This window comes from Electrona antarctica (genome assembly GCF_951216825.1).
Source record: "Electrona antarctica genome assembly, chromosome: 15".
NCBI lineage: Eukaryota > Metazoa > Chordata > Actinopteri > Myctophiformes > Myctophidae > Electrona > Electrona antarctica.
Genome location: NC_136796.1, coordinates 9,565,506 through 9,586,279, shown reverse-complemented (window position 1 = coordinate 9,586,279; position 20,774 = coordinate 9,565,506). Strand labels below are relative to the sequence as shown.

General features: G+C 44.7%; 2 protein-coding genes across 2 annotated transcripts in view; one reads left to right on the top strand and one right to left on the bottom strand.

Annotated features, from left to right (window-relative positions):
- Positions 1 to 20,774, bottom strand: part of LOC306939033 (uncharacterized protein) — a 584,972-nt gene that overhangs the window by 67,952 nt on the left and 496,246 nt on the right. The window lies entirely within an intron of this gene.
- The window catches only part of LOC306938742 (CUB and sushi domain-containing protein 3-like), a 575,885-nt gene that overhangs the window by 543,519 nt on the left and 11,592 nt on the right, over positions 1 to 20,774 (top strand). Inside the window, exons 58-65 of the mRNA XM_079523009.1 lie at positions 2,595 to 2,777; positions 7,142 to 7,318; positions 9,005 to 9,184; positions 14,394 to 14,567; positions 15,345 to 15,518; positions 17,851 to 17,924; positions 19,038 to 19,149; positions 20,562 to 20,741. Coding sequence (XP_079379135.1) covers positions 2,595 to 2,777; positions 7,142 to 7,318; positions 9,005 to 9,184; positions 14,394 to 14,567; positions 15,345 to 15,518; positions 17,851 to 17,924; positions 19,038 to 19,149; positions 20,562 to 20,741 — 1,254 coding nt within the window. The remainder of the gene's footprint in view (positions 1 to 2,594; positions 2,778 to 7,141; positions 7,319 to 9,004; positions 9,185 to 14,393; positions 14,568 to 15,344; positions 15,519 to 17,850; positions 17,925 to 19,037; positions 19,150 to 20,561; positions 20,742 to 20,774) is intronic.

Below are 20,774 nucleotides of genomic sequence, written 5' to 3'. Positions count from 1 at the left end.
ATTGTTCCAAAGTCACCTTAGGGAAACGACAGAGAGATTAGTTTCCACATTGTTCTATCCCCCAGATACGCACGCACGCACGCACGCACGCACGCACACACACACACACACACACACACACACACACACACACACACAAACACAAACACACACTCTCTCTCTCTCTCTCTCTCTCTCTCTCTCTCTCTCTCTCTCTCTCTTTCTCTCTCTCGTGATATCAGGTAGATTGGTTGTTCTCCCTGTTCAGGCCTGATACACCCGAGGCTACATAGTGACTTTGGAGCATATATACGCATGTGCACGCCACTGTGTGTCCCATGCCAGTATTGTAGAGGGTAATGCTGTGTGTGTGTGTGTGCAAGCGTGCGTGTGCATGCTTGTGTGTATGCTTGCTCACTTGCGTGCATGTGTCTAATAGGCCCTATCTGAGGGAACATCATTGATTTGTGGGCTGATAACAACTTTTCGTAATTAAATTCACGTATTGACAACTCTGCCTATAACTTCTATTATTTATTTATTTTATGTCAAAATGTATGCATGCAAGGCATTTGTGCATTTCTCACATAACGTGAGAAATGTACAAAAATGAACACCAACACAGCAATGATACCAGTAATATCATACAATTTATACCACAAAAGATATACTCTCATGGCTGTGTTGTGCAGAAAAACAGACAGACAGAAAGTGTCCTTGTGTCTACAGTACATGAATTCATAAGGACACTACACTACGATATACACATGCAAATGTCCACTTAATATTCATGGTACTTAAGTTTGACTTTTTGAGGTTGACTCACAAGAGCATAATATCCTGCCTATTTGCAATTTCCCAAACAAACAAACATGCCGATGCATCTTTCATTAGATTAGAGACGCCTGTGTGAGACTTTGCTGTAAATTATTCTTTTAATTCCCGTTTCCATTTTAGTACTTTAGGGACATTTACTTCAAAAACCATAGGTAGTGTAGTATTTATGTTCTATCTAGTGAAGAAGAGAGTGTCCTTGTTAAATCCATATTCTGTATTGTTTCAAACTGTACAAGTATTGCATTATTGAGGTGCAGACAGTATTCCGTTTGGATTTTGTTTCTTGCAGATTTTGCATCAATTTCAAAATGATAAAATCAATGCCTATGAGACATCTCCAGTGTTATGCCTTTAAAAAAATAAATAGGCATAGGCAGTATTAGCTGATGATATTGGTGTCTCTGCATATTTGTCTAGTCTTGCTGTGCGCGCGTGTGTGTGCGTGCGTGCATGCTAGCTTGCGTGTGTGTGTGTGTGCGCTTGCGCTCCCACTCCCAAGAGCATGCTCTGTCTGTCAGACGGAATTTGCTGACCAAGCAGCACTCCAAGGGCAAAGGGAAGGGATGCATACAGACAGCACACCCACTCACACACAGACATGCAGACTCATAGGCTTTGGCACCGACATAAGCATACGGTCTCCCGTGCGCGCGCGCACACACACACACACACACACACACACACACACACACACACACACACACACACACACACACACACACACACACACACACACACACACACATATGTGCCTCGACATGATGCACACTTAAGGTCAACATATGTCCCGTGTCACCAGCACATGTAGACTGTCTTGGAGCAGATGTGTGCATGTATGTACCAAAATAAGAGTCTGTTCTTGTGTTACAATGTATGACAGTTCCGCCCACAATATAGTGGGTGCAGTATACATACTGTACTGTACATTATGTATACTTATGTATACTGTACGTCACAGTAACTTAACCACATGTATGTCCTATATACTTTGTCATAGGATGAATGGCGAGAATGCCAATCTATATCTGATGTTTTTGTCATTTTTAAAAACATTTGAACTTCTTTGAAATCAGGTTGAAAGTGGCTAATAAACTGGGACTTTTAGGTATTATAATTTGTAATGAACAATCTTTTTCCACCATTCTCTCTCTATGATATGAATTAAATTAAATTTTCTTCATCCATTCCCTTTCTGCTCTATGAGTGAGCTAAACAATAGTGATTTAATTTTCTGTAATGAAATGTAATGTTGTATTGTGTACTGTGTATTGACAGAATCTGCTTTGTTTGCCATCTGTATCTGTTTAAAAGTGTCATTTTTTTGAGTGGTGCAACCACTCCAAGGAACAGCAATGTCCGTGTTAACCTATGTGTTAACCTATGTGACTATGTATGTGTGTGACTCTGTGACTATGAGTACCAGTAGGGGCAAAAGTGGCGCTGTTGTGCCAGAAACAGAGAGAGAGAGAGATATTGCTGCATTGTTGCCTGCTAATGAGAGAGAGAGGGGGGGGGGGGAGTTGCACCACTCAGTTCACACGGGTGTGATTTTGTTTTTGTGAATGGAATTATCCTACTGTTCCTCCCGTAAGCAACACATACAGTACAGTGATGAACACTATTTTAACTTACATATCAATCAAAGGTTCTACCAAGGTGGTTCTTCAAGGAGCATGCTTAACCTTATCTCCTTCTCTACACCCCTCTTGCCACCATTCCCTGTCTTTCTCTTCATCCTTCTATTCCATATCTGTCACTTTCTCTCGCTGTCTCTGTAGGCGACACGGCTGGTTCCTGTGGTGATCCTGGCGTTCCGTCTCACGGTGTCAGGGAGCAAACCGACTTTAAAATCCGCTCCAAGGTTTACTTCAGCTGCTCCGAGGGCTACGAGCTGATTGGTTCGACAGAGAGGATGTGCTTCCCCAACGGGACCTGGTCAGGCTCGCAGCCCTTCTGTAAACGTAAGCTAAGAGTTAGTTTAAGTGGAAAGAAAGTCAAATGATCTTCAAGGGAAAACGATTGTTGTTTCCTATAAGGCTAATGTCATTTGCGGCTGTCGTGTATTTTGGACACGAAACACCATGAATTACTTAACCAAAACGGGAGAGCGGAGATAATTGTGTGAGACACGGCAGACAGCAGAGTAGATGTTCCTTGATGTTTTATTTCGACAACACAGCAAAGCATAGCATGGCATAGGCTCCTCAGCCTTTCGGCCTCGGACAGAACTGACTGACTGACATAGAAATTCGACTAGCTTAAGTACAGGTTTACACAATACACATTGGACCAGACTACCATTTGGCCATTCCTAGAAGGTAAATCAGGATCACTGTGGCCCTTTGATCCACTGTTTTAGCATTTGGTTGCCCTAGGTGTGAATCAGGATCTCAGGAACTGAACTCAAACAAAAGGCACTGAAGAGCCATCCACACCCCGGGGGTCCCGAGCCAAGTGCTTGAAGTTTGAGACAAGCATCTCGGACGACACCTCCAAATAGGATGAGCTAAAATAGGTCTACTGCATGTAAACACATGTCACATTTTGTAAGAGAACATGAGATATTGAAGAATTATTGATTCATAATTCACCACATTCCCCCTTTGACAAACTCTAGTCTGTCACTATGAAATATGAAACCATAATTATCTTACCAGTTACCACCCCCCTTGATCCTCAGCTTAACAATACTCAAGACACCAGAATAACAGCTTTCCCCAACATAGTTTTCAGACAGACATTCAAGATTACACAACTCGACATAAATGATTTCCTTTACAGTAAGTACAAATACAATTTCGTATCAGTGGATAATTCATAATTGGTTTCCATTACAGTAAGTTAAACACAATTTCGTATCAGTGGATGGATCGGATCAGAATTCTCTTTGCGTTATTTCAAACTCTTATGGCTAAAAATGTTACAGAACATTAGGAGGATAATTTCCCTGTTGTTACTCAAATCTAGGATAACATGTTTATAAGCACCAGATCACATGAAACTCTCTCTTTGGAGTTTTCACAGGACCGAAATCAAAATAAGTCTTAGACTTATCCTGACCATAACACACCAAATCACATAAACCTCTCTTGGAGATTCACAGGACCAATAACACACCAAATCACATGAACTCTCTTTGGAATTCACATGAAAAATAAGAAAAAGGAAGAACACGTTATATCCCAGAACAGAAGCCAACAGAAATTTAACCCCTCACTAATAACTCCCATCCCGTAATTTAAATCACATTTTAAGCCCTAGAAAACCACAAAAGAGTCAAATTAAACCCTCCTTTCAACACTGTCGGTACTACACGACTACCAATTAATTACCCTGTAATTTAATCACTATCCTGACTTTAAACACTGTCGGCACTCAACGGCTGCCAATTGCCCTGTAATTTAAACATAAATGATTAGTACAAACGAACGTGACGCACAATTGTAATCAGAAAGAAGGAATGTCCGTCTCCCTCATATGAACAAAGGAAATTCTTCTGTTTGCTGCATTCCGTTACCTCAAAGTTCGCTCAGCTGCATGGACCAAGTTGAGAAAATGTTCACCGCTCTGTTTGTCGCTGAAAGTTCTCGAAGCAAACTCTCATCATCTCATCACCTCCCCCCCTCCCAGCTCTGAAACAACAGAGATGGGAATACGAAGAGAAAAAGGCCGCAACGTAACTTCACCACAGACCCCGTAGGCCCGTGAAGGCCCTCAGCTTGCGTAGGTCAGTCGGCCATGGAAAGCCAAGCCACCGCCACGGAGATGTGTCCTTCTTCGGCACGTGTCGTGCGTGCAATGCGTGATCAGCACACCGCATACCACACGGCCGCTGTTCCTCTTGTCCATTCCGAAACGAATTCCCGAAAGTGGAAACCGCCGCGCCAAGCGTCGAGTGGCCGCCTCTCCCCGTCGGGATGAGCGGACCCCTCTCCCCCCTGGAACGCTGGTGTCCCCGTGCCGTGCCTCGCTGCATCGCTCCTCTGCTCGCCGTCCCCAGCGTAGAGTTGAAGATCGAAGGCCCCCGTGAAGGCTGCTGCTCCTCGTCGACCGCTCCTCCGTCCACTGCGCAGTTGGAAAGAGACGCACGTCGTCGCTGCGCAACACTCCTCATCGCGGTGGTCCGTCGTCACCCTCGTCCTCGTTCCGCTGGAACCCGCCGTCGTCGTCTCCCACAAAAACTCGCTGATTAGACTGAATAAAAAGCCGCCGATTCTTCCTGTCTGGCGCTGGAACGCACCATAGACACCGGTTTCTAGGCACCACATGTCGTGTATTTTGGACACGAGACCATACAAACTTAACCAAAACGGGAGAGCGGAGATAATTGTGAGACGGCAGCAGACAGCAGAGTAGATGTTCCTTGATGTTTTATTTCGACAACACAGCAAAGCATAGCATGGCATAGGCTCCTCAGCCTTTCGGCCTCGGACAGAACTGACTGACTGACATAGAAATTCGACTAGCTTAAGTACAGGTTTACACAATACACATTGGACCAGACTACCATTTGGCCATTCCTAGAAGGTAAATCAGGATCACTGTGGCCCTTTGATCCACTGTTTTAGCATTTGGTTGCCCTAGGTGTGAATCAGGATCTCAGGAACTGAACTCAAACAAAAGGCACTGAAGAGCCATCCACACCCCGGGGGTCCCGAGCCAAGTGCTTGAAGTTTGAGACAAGCATCTCGGACGACACCTCCAAATAGGATGAGCTAAAATAGGTCTACTGCATGTAAACACATGTCACATTTTGTAAGAGAACATGAGATATTGAAGAATTATTGATTCATAATTCACCACACGGCGATAACAGTGAGCAGTCTTCTTTCACTCTGAAATACCACCATTGTGCAGACAAGTTGTCCGCGGTGATGTCGCTGTGGCAAATTATGTGAAAACTGCAGCCCTTATTATTATTATTATTTTTTTTTTTTTTGTGGCTTTCGCCTTTATTTTATTTATGGAGGGACAGACAGTAGGCTGACAGGAAATGGGGAGAGAGTGCAGTAAAGGCCGTCGGGATCGGGAGTCCAGCCCACGGCACACTGCCTGACTGGGTTACCAGCCAACGTTCCTGGACCGCTGAGCCACGGACCAGTACTTTTTGGTTTTTAACTGCTACCCTCGGTGGCAGAGACATTGTCCTTGTTTGCTGTGTTTACGGCTAAATTGAAATGTTGACTTCAGAAAATATAAATCTGGTTGATGTAATGGCAGCAATAGACCATATATGGGCATGCCAGGCCTATGCTTGCCAAGGAAATGCATCATGGGAATTGTAGGAACTCCAAGAACGGCTGGAAAAGGACAAACATATTATGGGTTGTATCCAGTTTGTTGTATGTTGTATTGTAGAAGTAAATAAAATATACAAAGTTAACCATCAACTACCTGAAACGCACATCATTAAATTATGAGAGGAGATGATTGTATAGGGAATTTGCAGCAGTCTTGGATAATAACCCATTTTGGGCGGGAACCCCTTTTGGTGTTTTAAACATTATTTTTAGTTTTAATTTAGCTATTGAAAAATAGCAGATCTACAAGTTCATAGCGCGCCACCGAGTGGCGCGCTATGAACTTGTAGGTCTGCTATTTTTGAAAAATCGTTAAAATGTGCCTCAAATCTTCAGAAAATTGTCATGATTTAGAAAACTTTTTTTTTAAATTTCGACGTCAGGCCTGAATGGGATAATGTAGATCTACACTGTCGGCCCGGGCCGGCCTAGCGGTCCGGGCACCTAGGCTGCTAATCCAGCCTGACCAGCGTGTCGCGGGTTCGACTCCCGGTCCCGACGACCTTTGCTGCGTGTCACTCCCCATCTCTCTCTCCCCTGTCAGTCTACTATCTCTATCAATAAAGGCAGAAAAAGCATGTAAGAAATGTCAAAAGCTCAAAGTGTTCATACCGCATATATGAATGGAAATGCTTCAGTACAGTAATAATTAACCCATTCAGGCGAAATTAAAAAGAAATGTTTTCTAAATCATGACAATTTTCTGAAAGATTTGAAGCACATTTTAACAATTTTTCAAAAATAGCAGACCTACAAGTTCATAGCGCGCCACTCGGTGGCGCGCTATGAGCTTGTAGATCTGCTATTTTTCAATAGCTAAATTATAACATAATGTATGTAACCACCAAAAGGGGTTCCCGCTCAAAATGGGTTAAAGTATTGTAAAATTGTATATGGACAGATTTGAAATAATTCAAAGTATACGACACATATAGTCCAGCTGAAAATACTTGAACCCTTACATTCCTTCTCTCTCTGTCTTAAGTTCTACTCATCACTAATTGGCTCGTACCCACTCTCCCCAGCTGTCCAGTGTGGTAACCCCGGTACTCCCAGTAATGGCAGAGTATATCGCTTGGATGGAACAACATTTTCTCACTCTGTCATCTACTCCTGTATGGATGGCTACCTGCTCACTGGCGCCACCACCAGGCTATGCCAGGCCAATGGAACCTGGTCAGGAGTGCAGCCCAACTGTACCAGTAAGATATCACATTATGGATGGATGGATGGATGGATGGATGGATGGATGGATGGATGGATGGATAATCTGACTGACAGATGTTATAGTGTTGCCATTACATTTTGCTGTGTGCAATGACCTCTAGATATATAAACTCTGTGTAGCTTTACAGCCATTTAGCATCTCTACTTTCAGCCTGGTTCTGCATTACTCTATTGCATTTTAGAGTAAGTTTCCTTTTTTTTAAATGGGTAAACAATCGGTAAACAAGGGTCAGAGCTATCAAATCAGCCTTGAATAACAATGATCTTGAATAACATCGATGGTTATTCATTATGGCCTATTTTGTCTGGAACTCCATTATGCAATTCATGAGGGGAAAACAACCTGCAAGTACTGTACGACGCTTTTATGGCTGCTATATAATTCAGACGAAGCCATCGTCGAACAAATGTGAATCAACATGGTATGTTTGCTGTGCACTAAACTCCCCAGTTTGCATGCTAATGTGTAGTTTTACCCAGTTAATAAAGAAGTTATTATGTCAATAAGTCACGGCTTATGTTCTCGGATGCTAAAAATTCGTTTCCAAGCTGGCAAATTTTGAGATATAAATATGAACACCACACCAGAAGGAAGAAAATGAATCACGCGTTCAAGTATCAAAAATACACTATTATTCAACTGATCTTTCGGTCATTGCTTTCGTCTAGTGTCTCATACCAGTGAAATATAATTCATCTTCTCGCTTGATGCCCACATGATGTCGGCACCAGATTTGTTTTTTAAAGGAAAAGAAAAGCATGTCCCAGCCAGGAAAATAAACAAAATCTACTCAATTTAGGTCTAATACGTATAAAAACAGCACTTGTGTGTGGAGTGGTGAGAAACCAAACTCCGTGAAGATGGATGAAAAAGTTTTAAGAAGCCCTGACTTAAGGAAATTGTGGTCTGTGGCCGTTACAGCAGATTACACCATAGCTATTAACAGGCATCACAGGGTCTGCTAGGGTTTAAAAGTATTTAAGCTGCCTATTAGCTATGAGGGACAGTGCTTGCTACAGTAAGAATGGCCTAGCCCTAGGGAACCCTAACACTCCTCAAATGGGTCCCAGGTCGTTCCCATCGAATTAGTTCAGCTTCACTGCTGTGATCATTCACTGTCTGGGGGAGAAGACATAAAAGAACATGTGGGGATGACACAAAATAATATGATTTATGACTTTATGACTGATTTATGCATCTGAACAACCTCTGTGGATAATGGACATTCTCTTTATTGATTGTGTTTCCTTTTGTCTTCTTGTATAATGTTTAGCGTACGCACACCTGACTAGAATACCTGTTGATTGAGACCATTATTGAGAGTGCAAAATTTGTTACAATGCAATCTGATCACTAGTCTCAAGAATTGCCTATCTTGAGAAGAATGTGTGTGTGTTAGGCATACACCAAATCCGATATATCGCAAATCGATTAAAATCGGTTCAAACTGGTGACAATATAAATCATGAATACATCTTGTGTGCGTGCATGCGTGCGTGCGTGCGTGCGTGCGTGCGTGCGTGCGTGCGTGCATGCGTGTGCAGACTGGAGGAATGGAGGAGAAATAAGTGGATATGGACTCTATCTAACCCTCAGCCAGCAGCATCATGGTTCAAATGAATCCTTTTCTTCTCCACCTCATCATCATCTGTCTCCATAGTGATCAACTGTGGCGATCCAGGTGTTCCGGCTAACGGCCTCCGTTATGGAGAAGAATTTGTCATTGGTCAGAACGTGTCCTTCCAGTGTCAACCAGGATACGGCATGGAGGAGGATGGATCACCTGCAAGGTCGTGTACCCAGAACGGGACCTGGAGCGGCAATATGCCCATATGTACAGGTAAACCAAACCTGACTTTTGACAGCAACATAAAATTTGACAAGCAGATCAGTTCTGTGAAAGACCTATCTGCCCCCAACCGACCGTGAGAGAGTCATCCATTTCTTCGAGGCTTGATTACTGCAATTATCTATATGCATGCAGGCATTCATCAGTCAGGACCCAGGCGTCTGCAGCTTGTGCCTCCTCACTGGCACTAATAGGCGTGACCATATCGCCCCAGTCCTCGCCTCTCCATATGTGTCTGATCTCATTAATCCATATATCCTAACCAGAGCCCTGAGATTGGCTCCTGATTGTGCCTGATACGCAGTGCAGGACCAAAGGTGACCGAGCGTTCGATGTTGCCAGACCCACTCTCTGGAACGCCCTGCCGCTCCTTATTCGCTCTGTTCGGTTAGTGGCGGTTTTCAAGTCCTTACTAAAGACTCATGTATGTTATACGTGAAGCACTTTGGTTCGACCTTGGTCATTGGAAATGTGCTATACAAATCAAGTTTGATTTGATTATATTTCATAACCATACCGTATATGCATTTACAGGTAAACCAACAACATTACCCTACACCTGGCTATAAACAAAAAACACGGCTAACCCTGAATGTTTAACACATAATTAACTAGAAAGGTGGCTATACTACAAACATCTTTCATCTATTTTTACCCGCTCAGTTTGTTTTCCATTTGTGGTGTTGTAAGCAGCTGTGACTGGATGTTGACATGGGTATTCATTCACACAAGGTTTATTGAAACCATCTGTACTGGAGTTGCTACATTAACCACAGTTTGACCCATACATTTCTGTGTAAGTCAACCATTGAGACAGACATACACAGACAGATTGGACAGCTGGAGGGGGGGGTGCATTTCATAGGTTGATGGGATGGAGCATAAAATATCCTAGCTAAACGTCTAGTCTACGCATACTAAATAACCTGTAGCCTAAATGGAACCTTGAGTGGTCTTTGTATAATGCTGTACAGAATCAGTTAAATGAAAGTTAAACCATGGCCAAGCCATCGCCTGTCCTGCTGACAGAAGGTTCTGGTTCATAGCTAACACCAGAGGATTTTAGCCCTGGATTTTAAAGATCATAAGGAAATGAAATGGAAATAACTTGTCTTGAGTGCTTGAGCCACCTACAGAGATCTAAAGTAATTTAAGAGATACTCTTGTGATGTCAGTATTAAACTAGTCTGCACTCTTGGATGAATATCAGATTGGTTTTATTTTATCTTGAGGCTTAGTACTTAGTAGTGCGTGCTGTGCAATGATAACGCAGCCCATTGGATCTGTGGAGGTAACGAGATGTCACTTTGGCATCCATGGCTCAGGAGCTCTAGAGGCCATCTGGGAATCAGGAGGTCACCAGTCTGGTCCCCGGCTCCTCCAGACTTAGAATCCAAGTGTCCCTGATGCTTAACACACTTAACCCCTAATTGCTCTCTGGCCACTGTTATAAATAGTAACACACTGTTCCTAATAGTTAGGATGGATAAATGCAGACGATGAATTCCAGGTGTGCAAAATGTACTTGGCAAATACACAAAACAACAACTAAAGGTCACAGGATTATTAGTGGGCTAGATTTCAAAGAGAGCCCAGTTATGTTATTCTCTTCTCACTGTTTTTATTACTATTCTGTTCGGCCCGGTCTAGCGCCATCATATTTTTGGGAATCCTGTGGTCGTTTCAAAATCTTTTTGAAATGTGTCAACCTTTAATCATTCATCAGGTGTCAATTATGTCTTTGCTGGTGTCGCTCGGCCAATCCAATCAGGGATTGTGTATTGTCTTTGGTGGCGTCGCTCGGCCAATCCAATCAGGGATTGTGTATTTCTGGTGGCGTTGCTCGGCCAATCAGAACGCAAGTTGGTAGCTTGCTGCGTATGTCGGTGGCCCCTCGAACGATTGTATTGGCTCCGTATGTTGGTGGCGTCGCTCGGCCAATCCAATCAGAGATTGTGTATTTCTGGTGGCGTTGCTCGGCCAATCAGAACGCAAGTTGGTAGCTTGCTGCGTATGTCGGTGGCCCCTCGACCGATTGTATTGGCTCCGTATGTTGGTGGCGTCGCTCAGTATGTTTATCTAAAAACTGACATTTGTGGATGAAGTAACCAATTTGTGTTTCAAAGTTAAACTAAAAATATAACTTAAAAAGTCCATGGATGCTGATAGTGTCCGTTTCTATTTACCCATTTGCCAAAGAAGCTTCTATTTACCCATTTGCCAAAGCAGCTTCTTTTTACCCATTTGCCAAAGAAGCTTCTATTTACCCATTTGTCAAAGCAGCTTCTATTTACCCATTTGCCAAAGAAGCTTCTATTTACCCATGTGCCAAAGAAGCTTCTATTTACCCATTTGCCAAAGCAGCTTCTTTTTACCCATTTGCCAAAGAAGCTTCTATTTACCCATGTGCCAAAGAAGCTTCTATTTACCCATTTGCCAAAGAAGCTTCTATTTACCCATTTGTCAAAGCAGCTTCTATTTACCCATTTGCCAAAGAAGCTTCTATTTACCCATGTGCCAAAGAAGCTTCTATTTACCCATTTGCCAAAGCAGCTTCTTTTTACCCATTTGCCAAAGAAGCTTCTATTTACCCATGTGCCAAAGAAGCTTCTATTTACCCATTTGCCAAAGCAGCTTCTTTTTACCCATTTGCCAAAGAAGCTTCTATTTACCCATTTGCCAAAGAAGCTTCTATTTACCCATGTGCCAAAGAAGCTTCTATTTACCCATTTGCCAAAGCAGCTTCTTTTTACCCATTTGCCAAAGAAGCTTCTATTTACCCATGTGCCAAAGAAGCTTCTATTTACCCATTTGCCAAAGAAGCTTCTATTTACCCATGTGCCAAAGAAGCTTCTATTTACCCATTTGCCAAAGAAGCTTCTATTTACCCATTTGCCAAAGAAGCTTCTATTTACCCATTTGCCAAAGAAGCTTCTATTTACCCATTTGCCAAAGCAGCTTCTATTTACCCATTTGCCAAAGCAGCTTCTATTTACATTGGGAAAGAGATAACAATCAACGCAGCACACACACAAGCCGTCTTATACTTTCTCACTCTGTAATTAGGAGAAGAGACCCATGTGCATCCACTGGAGTATCCATGTGAAGAGACCCATGCACATCCACTGTAGTATCCATGTGAAGAGACCCATGCACATCCACTCAGTGGATGCGCATGGGTCTCTTCTCTACTGTAGTATCCATGTGCAGGACAAACAAAATAGAAAAAAATAGAAAAGAAAAGAAAAAAACGTCTTCACACACTGCTACTTGAGACCACAGGTCACATTTACTATGAAAACATGCATTTCCCGTCAGTCCGTCATCAGGGCTGAAGATCCCTGATGTCATCAATATATGGGAGATCGCTGATGTCATCAATATATGGGAGATCCCTGATGTCATCAATATTGGCCAGCAACTCTACATCTGACATTGAACCTCAAACCCTTAGATCTCCATAAATGGAGCTGACCTGTTCTGGCATTCCATATGTTGATCCATCCCCATCCATCCTTCCTCTTCGTTGTCTTGTCTCCCTTTTGACTGATACCTGTCCAAAGTCTAGACGAGCCCAAAGCCCCCAAAGCGTCCTACTGGTATTATGCTTACACACCGTTTATTGCAAGTTCAATGTTATGCAAATGTAATTAGGAAAACATATTCTATCTGCAGCACAATTTACATGAACAATACATGAACCTACGCCAGATTGTGAATTATGGACAAATTAATTAGATTCTCCATGGTCCAGCCGCCTCAGGTTCAAACATTGAGAGCTGTTGAAAGAATTCCAAAATGTGCAAGCTCTCGCTCTGAGTCTAGTCTATACGATAGGAAAATAAGTTGTTAACACCTTGGAGGCCCAGGGCGGAGTTCTCCGTCCAAGTTCAAGCTGGGCACATGGATGAAATGAATTAAATAGTTCCGGGCCTCCAAGGTGTTGTTAAATGTGTGTGATGCTCTTGGCTATGGTTTTGGAATGGTCTTTTTGGTATGTCCATCGTTCTAGTGTCTACATGCAATGCCTAAATGGTAACATAAATGAATGTTCTGGAGACATATTGTATACATAACAAAATATTTGCCCTGGGGCGTAAACGATTTGTAGGTGCGCAGGAGTGTCCCATCATGCATCTGCTGAAAGTGCCACTACTGTGTCCCGACGGGGGACGTGGCACAGTAGCACCCGGGCCATTAGGAATGGGGTACTGCAGGCACTGTGCTGCTGAATAGGGACCGACAACCTACACACAGTAGCACCCGGGCCATTAGGAATGGGGTACTGCAGGCACTGTGCTGCTGAATAGGGACCGACAACCTACACACAGTAGCACCCGGGCCATTAGGAATGGGGTACTGCAGGCACTGTGCTGCTGAATAGGGACCGACAACCTACACACAGTAGCACCCGGGCCATTAGGAATGGGGTACTGCAGGCACTGTGCTGCTGAATAGGGACCGACAACCTACACACAGTAGCACCCGGGCCATTAGGAATGGGGTACTGCAGGCACTGTGCTGCTGAATAGGGACCGACAACCTACACACAGTAGCACCCGGGCCATTAGGAATGGGGTACTGCAGGCACTGTGCTGCTGAATAGGGACCGACAACCTACACAGTACACACAAAAGATGTTCTCTCTCATAGCCACTCACTTACTGCCTTCAAACCCAGCTGGCAGCGTCGTGCAAGGCACTCCCCCCCCAACACCCTGCCATCAATAAAGGCGTTGGTGCAGGACATTGACTTTGGGCTGACGGCATTGAATGCGGGGGGGCAGGGGTGTCACCTATATATACCGCTGCTTAAGAGTCTCCGTTGTTGTCCCCCTCTTCCATCTTCCCTCTGCCTCCTATGGCAGCGGTGACGTGACATTGAATGGGGGGCAGGGGTGTCACCTATACCGCTGCTTAACCCATTTTTGGCGGGAACCCCTTTTGGTGTTAGCATTATGTTATGCTTTAGCTATTGAAAAATAGCAGATCTACAAGCTCATAGCGCGCCACCGAGTGGCGCGCTACGAGCTTGTAGGTCTGCTATTTTTGAAAAATCCAAGAACGACATAGAAACATAGCTTTTTCAGAAAACTGTCAGGATGTAGAAGACATTTTTAGAATCTGATCTCAGGTCAAAATGGGTTAAAAGTCTCCCTTGTTGTCTCCCTCTTCCATCTTCCCTCGGCCTCCTATGGCAGCGGTGACGTGCGCAGCGCCCACCTCCATCGGCAACGGCGCGCTGCAGGGCAGTGACTTTGAGTGGGGCAGCAGCGTGAGCTACAGCTGCTCGCCGGGATATGAGCTCTCCTTCCCAGCTGTCCTCACCTGTGTGGCCAATGGCACCTGGAACGGCATGCTGCCGCAGTGCTTACGTGAGTACACGCACGCACGCACGCACGCACGCACGCACGCACGCACGCACGCACGCACGCACGCACGCACGCACGCACGCACGCACACACACACACACACACACACACACACACACACACACACACACAGGCATTTCAAAACATGTGTATCGTCGCATTTAAGAAACCTTTTTATTTCATTTTTTAATTCCAAATTATAAAAAAAAGAAAAAAAAGGTTTTGCTCTTTGGCCACTCAGAATAGCCAAATGGCATTGATCACGCCTCCAGGTCTTAAGTTAAGTAATGAGACCTGGTACTTAAGACACGCATAATACTGCCCATAAAGTTTCCACCCGACAGACACGATATGTAACAAACAACACACAATATGTAGGTGCAGACATGCATCCAAACTGGAGCAAGCATGCATGTGTGTTTCTTCACTTCACCGTTAACCGGGAAAACCTTTATTTATTCATGTGATGATCTGGGAACCCACCGGCAAAGAAAAAAGGAAAAACAGCACCCTCTGCTGTTTGTTTCCATTTGAATTTGCCTGTGGGGGCGCCGCTCAAACAGGATGTTGGCCCCGGTTGGCCCGCCCCTCAGCCCTCCTCTTCCGGCAGGGCGCTTATGTTTTCTTTCCCACTAACAACAACGCATACACGTTCTGAATGCTCCTGCCGACAGATTCAGTAGCGCTGCTCAGAATCTGTTCTAGAGAGATTATTCACGTGATACAAGGTGGTTTATTTGCGTGGTTTTCTCTAACCTGTGTGCACCTGTGTGTCTTTAGCCAAGTTCTGCGGTGACGCTGGCATCCCAGTGGGTGGGTTCAGAGAGGGGCGGAGTTTCATATACCAATCAGAAGTGTCCTTCAGCTGTACCCCGCCTCTCCTCCTGGTCGGCACTTCAACCAGACTCTGTGAGAGCGACGGCACTTGGAGTGGAACGCAGCCGCGCTGCATCGGTAACTCACTCACTCACGCACACGCGCACGCACACACACACACACACACTCTTTCTCTCTCTCTCTGTGTATGTCTCTCCCTCTCTATCTCTCTTTATCACACTCACATGTGCACATGTGCATAATTATGCATGAATAGCCTTTTGAATAATTTATTAATTTGGTCATCCGTACAAGAATGTAGAACATGGACACTTATTTGACTCGCACCATTGTACGGTATGTGCACGCTCGCATCACACATCAGACATTTTGCTCATAGGCTACAATGTAACATCCAGAGTCTCATTTTGTGTAAAAAATACCCTTCCAGTCCTAAACCCATCTGTTCGCTTCGACTTTAAATGGACACTAAAAACTTTACAGTGTAGAAATACTCAGTAATGCCACTCCAATGAACAGAATGGCGGTAAAAGGCTTCCAAACCATGATAGCGCAATGTAACACCCACACACACACTCACTGCAGAGACTTCAGAAAAATAAAAATGAAAAGCAACATGTCCTCCAAACGTCAAAACGACAGCTTGCTAGCCAGCCACCAGAACGAGAAACGAATATTCAGCACACTTCACGAACGGCCCCAAAGGGTCAATTTATCACTACCTTATGTGACGTTTCGAGCACCACTTCACATGTCTGATTCAGCGCTGGCGCTCCAAACATCAAGCGTGGTGACGAATTAGAATAAATGGGAACCTCGTATAAATCGAACAAATCCTAGAATTATTATTATATTTTTTTCTGCCACCCCTCCCTCCTGCTCCAGAATTAATTCCTTGATCCATAAGGCCTGATTTATATGGTTAGCCGCATATCGGCCCAAAAAGTGGGAGATCTACAAGCTCACACGACTCGTCGCAATGCGACACGTCGTGAGCTTGTACGTCTGGTTTCTTTGCTGTGGGAACGCCGGCGACTGATGGAGTGAAAAATGAGCCATTATGTGACGGATAGAGGCTTTAACAGCCCCCCTTATAAACCGCGGTGGCTTTCTGTCTGGTTCTATGCCGCGGTGGTCCTTCTAAATATAGACAGCTTCATTGGGTTAATCGCTTAAGTGGTGTAATGAATTGATCTATGGCGGCGAGATGGAACTGGTCCAACTCTTAATGGATGTTGCTTGTTATGAGAAGTCTTTCTTTTTGGGTTTCATAGCATTATTACCTCACGCGGCAGGGACACACGCACGCACGTACGCACACGCACACATACATACAGGCACACATGCCCAATCATGCTGAAACAGTGTTGCTTTGTTCACTCCATGATGGAAGCTAAAGAGGATGTAATGACAATCTAATGCTGTTTCTGATGAGGTCAGCACTGACGCGTGTCGTTTTGTGTTGTGTGTGTGTGTGTGTGTGTGTGTGTGTGTGTGTGTGTGTGTGTGTGTGTGTGTGTGTGTGTGTGTGTGTGTGTGTGTGTGTGTGTGTGTGTGTGTGTGTGTGTGTGTGTGTGTGTGTGTGTGTGTGTGTGTGTGTGTGCGAGCGACAGAGGAGTATCACAATATATGATTCAGGCTGTTTGTGTGTGTGTGTGTGTGTGTGTGTGTGTGTGTGTGTGTGTGTGTGTGTGTGTGTGTGTGTGTGTGTGTGTGTGTGTGTGTGTGTGTGTGTGTGTGTGTGTGTGTGTGTGTGTGTGTGTGTGTGTGTGTGTGTGTGTGTGTGTGTGTGTGTGTGTGTGTGTGTGTGTGTGTGTGTGCATGCTGTATATTAGTATGTGATTGAGGTGGAATGAGTTTTGAGCTGAAGCAGCCTGCACTTTAAATAAGATGGACAGAAACACAGGGGGTTGGGGGAGCGAGAAAGACAGAGGAGAAAGAGAGAGAGAGAGAGAGAGAGTGCATGAGGAGGAGAGAAAAAGGGAGGGAGGGAGAGAGGGAGACGAAGGCAGAGAGAGGGAGAGAGAGAGAGAGAGAGAGGTGGAGAGACACAGGGTGAGAGAGAGGCTCTGTCATTTCGGAAGCTGTATTGAATCCAGCTCTCTGCGTCAAGATGTGCTTTACATGCTGATGACCCTACCCCACACACACAAACACACACACATACACACACACACGCACACAAGCACATGCACACACACGCACACCACCGCACGCACACCACCGCACACATGCACATACACATTCAGAAGTGGCCCCTGCTTCGTTTTACCATGCAGTGCTACTGCCCCCTGCTGCCCCGCGAAGGGACTGTAATCTGCCGTAACCATGACAACAGAGAGAGAGAGCGAGGGAGAGAGAGAGGGGGAGACATTAAAGTACATTTTCTACTTCTTTTGGATATGTTCTGTCTAAATATTTCTGCTGTGTGTGTGCTTGTTGTGTTTAGAGCCAACGAGGACCAGCTGTGAGAACCCAGGAACACCTCGCTACGGCTCCTTGAACAGGACGTATGGATTCAAGGTGACAGACCTGTCATTCACAACAGAGACTCTGAAAGCTTTTCAGTTCAAGGATCCCCTTTTTTACCGTGCATTAGGCCAGTGCTTCTCAAAGTGGGGTCCTTGTGGGAGTTTCCAGGGAGTCCCCAGCTAAATTATAGATGGTTAGGGACCAAATGGACCCTTATGGGTCTGTAACTCAGAGAGTGAGTTGGAACACAAGTGGGTCCCCAGCTTAGGCTAAATTATAGATAGTAAGGAACCAAATGGACCCTTATGGGTCTGTAACTCAGAGAGTGTACTGTACGCTCTCAGAGTTAAATTAACATTGTTTTAGACAATATCAATTGGGGTCCAGAGATAATAATAAAAATCACACCCGTGTGAAGTGAGGGGCGTTCTAATCATCGTACAATCATACATCATCATCAAGAATGGTGGTCCCTTATTGGCCAAGGGTTCCCACCGACAAGTCCGACATACATATGCCAATTTGCTTATTCACATAAGACATAAATTCTCCATTCATTGTCAATGGCATTTAATGTTTGTGTTAAGACATTAATCTACACTATAGCTGTTTATAGGAGGGGCTAGCACCCCTCAAAAACAAAAAGCCATGAAATGGAACTGAATGGATAAATGCACCATGTATTATTTATTTAACTGGGGGCCCTTGAAATTAAAATGGTTGATAATCAAGCTGCTAGAAGCTGTACAAAACTTCTCGTATGGAGGTCCCTGGCATATCTTTTCAAATAGGGGTCTGTGGGCTAATAAGTGTCAATTTGGGGGTCCTTGGCATGACAATTTTTGAGAACCACTGTATCGGGACCACGGACCCCCTTAACTCTGAGTTATTTGTTCGCTCTCAGAGTTATCATCTCTATCTATCTATCTATCTATCTATCTATCTATCTATCTATCTATCTATCTATCTATCTATCTATCTATCTATCTATCTATCTATCGCATGTCATCCATCCATCCATCAATCCAACCATCTACTGACCTCTACACAGCCGACGTTGTGTTATTTCACTGCCAGTAAGCCATATAATTCAAGGCTGAACAAGCTACAGCCCTCGACTTCAACACACTCGCCTGTTTTTCCCTCCTCCCCTCTGTGTTATAGGTGGCAAGTGTGGTGTCGTTTCAATGCCAGCCAGGCCATCTGATACAAGGCTCTTCCTCCAGAACGTGCCAGCCGGACTTGACGTGGAGCGGGACACAACCCGAGTGCATACGTAAGGAAGAAAGAAAGACACCCTCCTTGCTGTGTAATGTAGTGGTCAGGTATACACCCTCCTTGCTGTGTAATGTAGTGGTCAGGTATACACCCTCCTTGCTGTGTAATGTAGTGGTCAGGTATACACCCTCCTTGCTGTGTAATGTAGTGGTCAGGTATACACCCTCCTTGCTGTGTAATGTAGTGGTCAGGTATACACCCTCCTTGCTGTGTAATGTAGTGGTCAGGTATACACCCTCCTTGCTGTGTAATGTAGTGGTCAGGTATACACCCTCCTTGCTGTGTAATGTAGTGGTCAGGTATACACCCTCCTTGCTGTGTAATGTAGTGGTCAGGTATACACCCTCCTTGCTGTGTAATGTAGTAGTGGTCAGGTATACACCCTCCTTGCTGTGTAATGTAGTGGTCAGGTATACACCCTCCTTGCTGTGTAATGTAGTGGTCAGGTATACACCCTCCTTGCTGTGTAATGTAGTGGTCAGGTATACACCCTCCTTGCTGTGTAATGTAGTGGTCAGGTATACACCCTCCTTGCTGTGTAATGTAGTGGTCAGGTATACACCCTCCTTGCTGTGTAATGTAGTGGTCAGGTATATTCAATGGTCGGCGTCAGGAAACACACGCTTGTCTTGCTCGTCAGGGACACTGCACACTGTCTTTCCCCTTTACGTTTTCCAGCCTGTCTTTCTCCATAGAAGGGCAAAATATATACACACAATGGACAGACCAACAGACAGACAGACAGACAGACAGACAGACAGACAGACAGACAGACAGACAGACAGACAGACAGACAGACCAACAGACAGACAGACAGAGATAGAGAGAGAGATACATGTACTGTACTATAGTTAGATACGTAGTTCTTCCGTACATCCTATCGGCCTGTCCATCAGACTTAACCCATTCTGACCTGAGATCAGATTCTAAAAATGTCTTCTACATCCTGACAGTTTTCTGAAAAAGTTATGTTTCTATGTCAGTGGTTCTTCGATTTTTCAAAAATAGCAGACCTACAAGCTCGTAGCGCGCCACTCGGTGGCGCGCTATGAGCTTGTAGATCTGCTATTTTTCAATAGCTAAAGCATAACATAATGCTAACACCAAAAGGGGTTCCCGCCCAAAATGGGTTAACATGGACTGTACCCACAAGTATGTATCACAGAAGTTATACAGTATATCTATTTATAATGTGCTACCAAGTCAACCACGTTGCGAACACACTTGTCATTGTATTTATTTTACACTTCTCTCTCTGCCTCCATCCCTCTCCTCCGACCGTCTACCATTGCCCCTCCCTCTCCTTCTCTCTTCGCATCGTCCTGTTTCTCTCTCCTTCGACGTTGCCCTATATACACTCCTATGTCTTTGTCTCTGTTCCCTCTCTCCGTCCATCTCCCTTCCCCGCAGCCCATGCCTGTAAGCAGCCAGAGAGTCCGCTCCATGTGGACGTGATTGGGATGGACCTGCCTGGTTTTGGCTACACCCTGGTGTACAGCTGTCAGCCCGGCTACTTCCTGGCCGGGGGCTCTGAGCACCGGGTCTGTAAGAGTGATGGTACATGGACCGGAAAGATGCCCATATGTAGAGGTAAAACAAAAACTGTGTGTGGTTATGATAGAT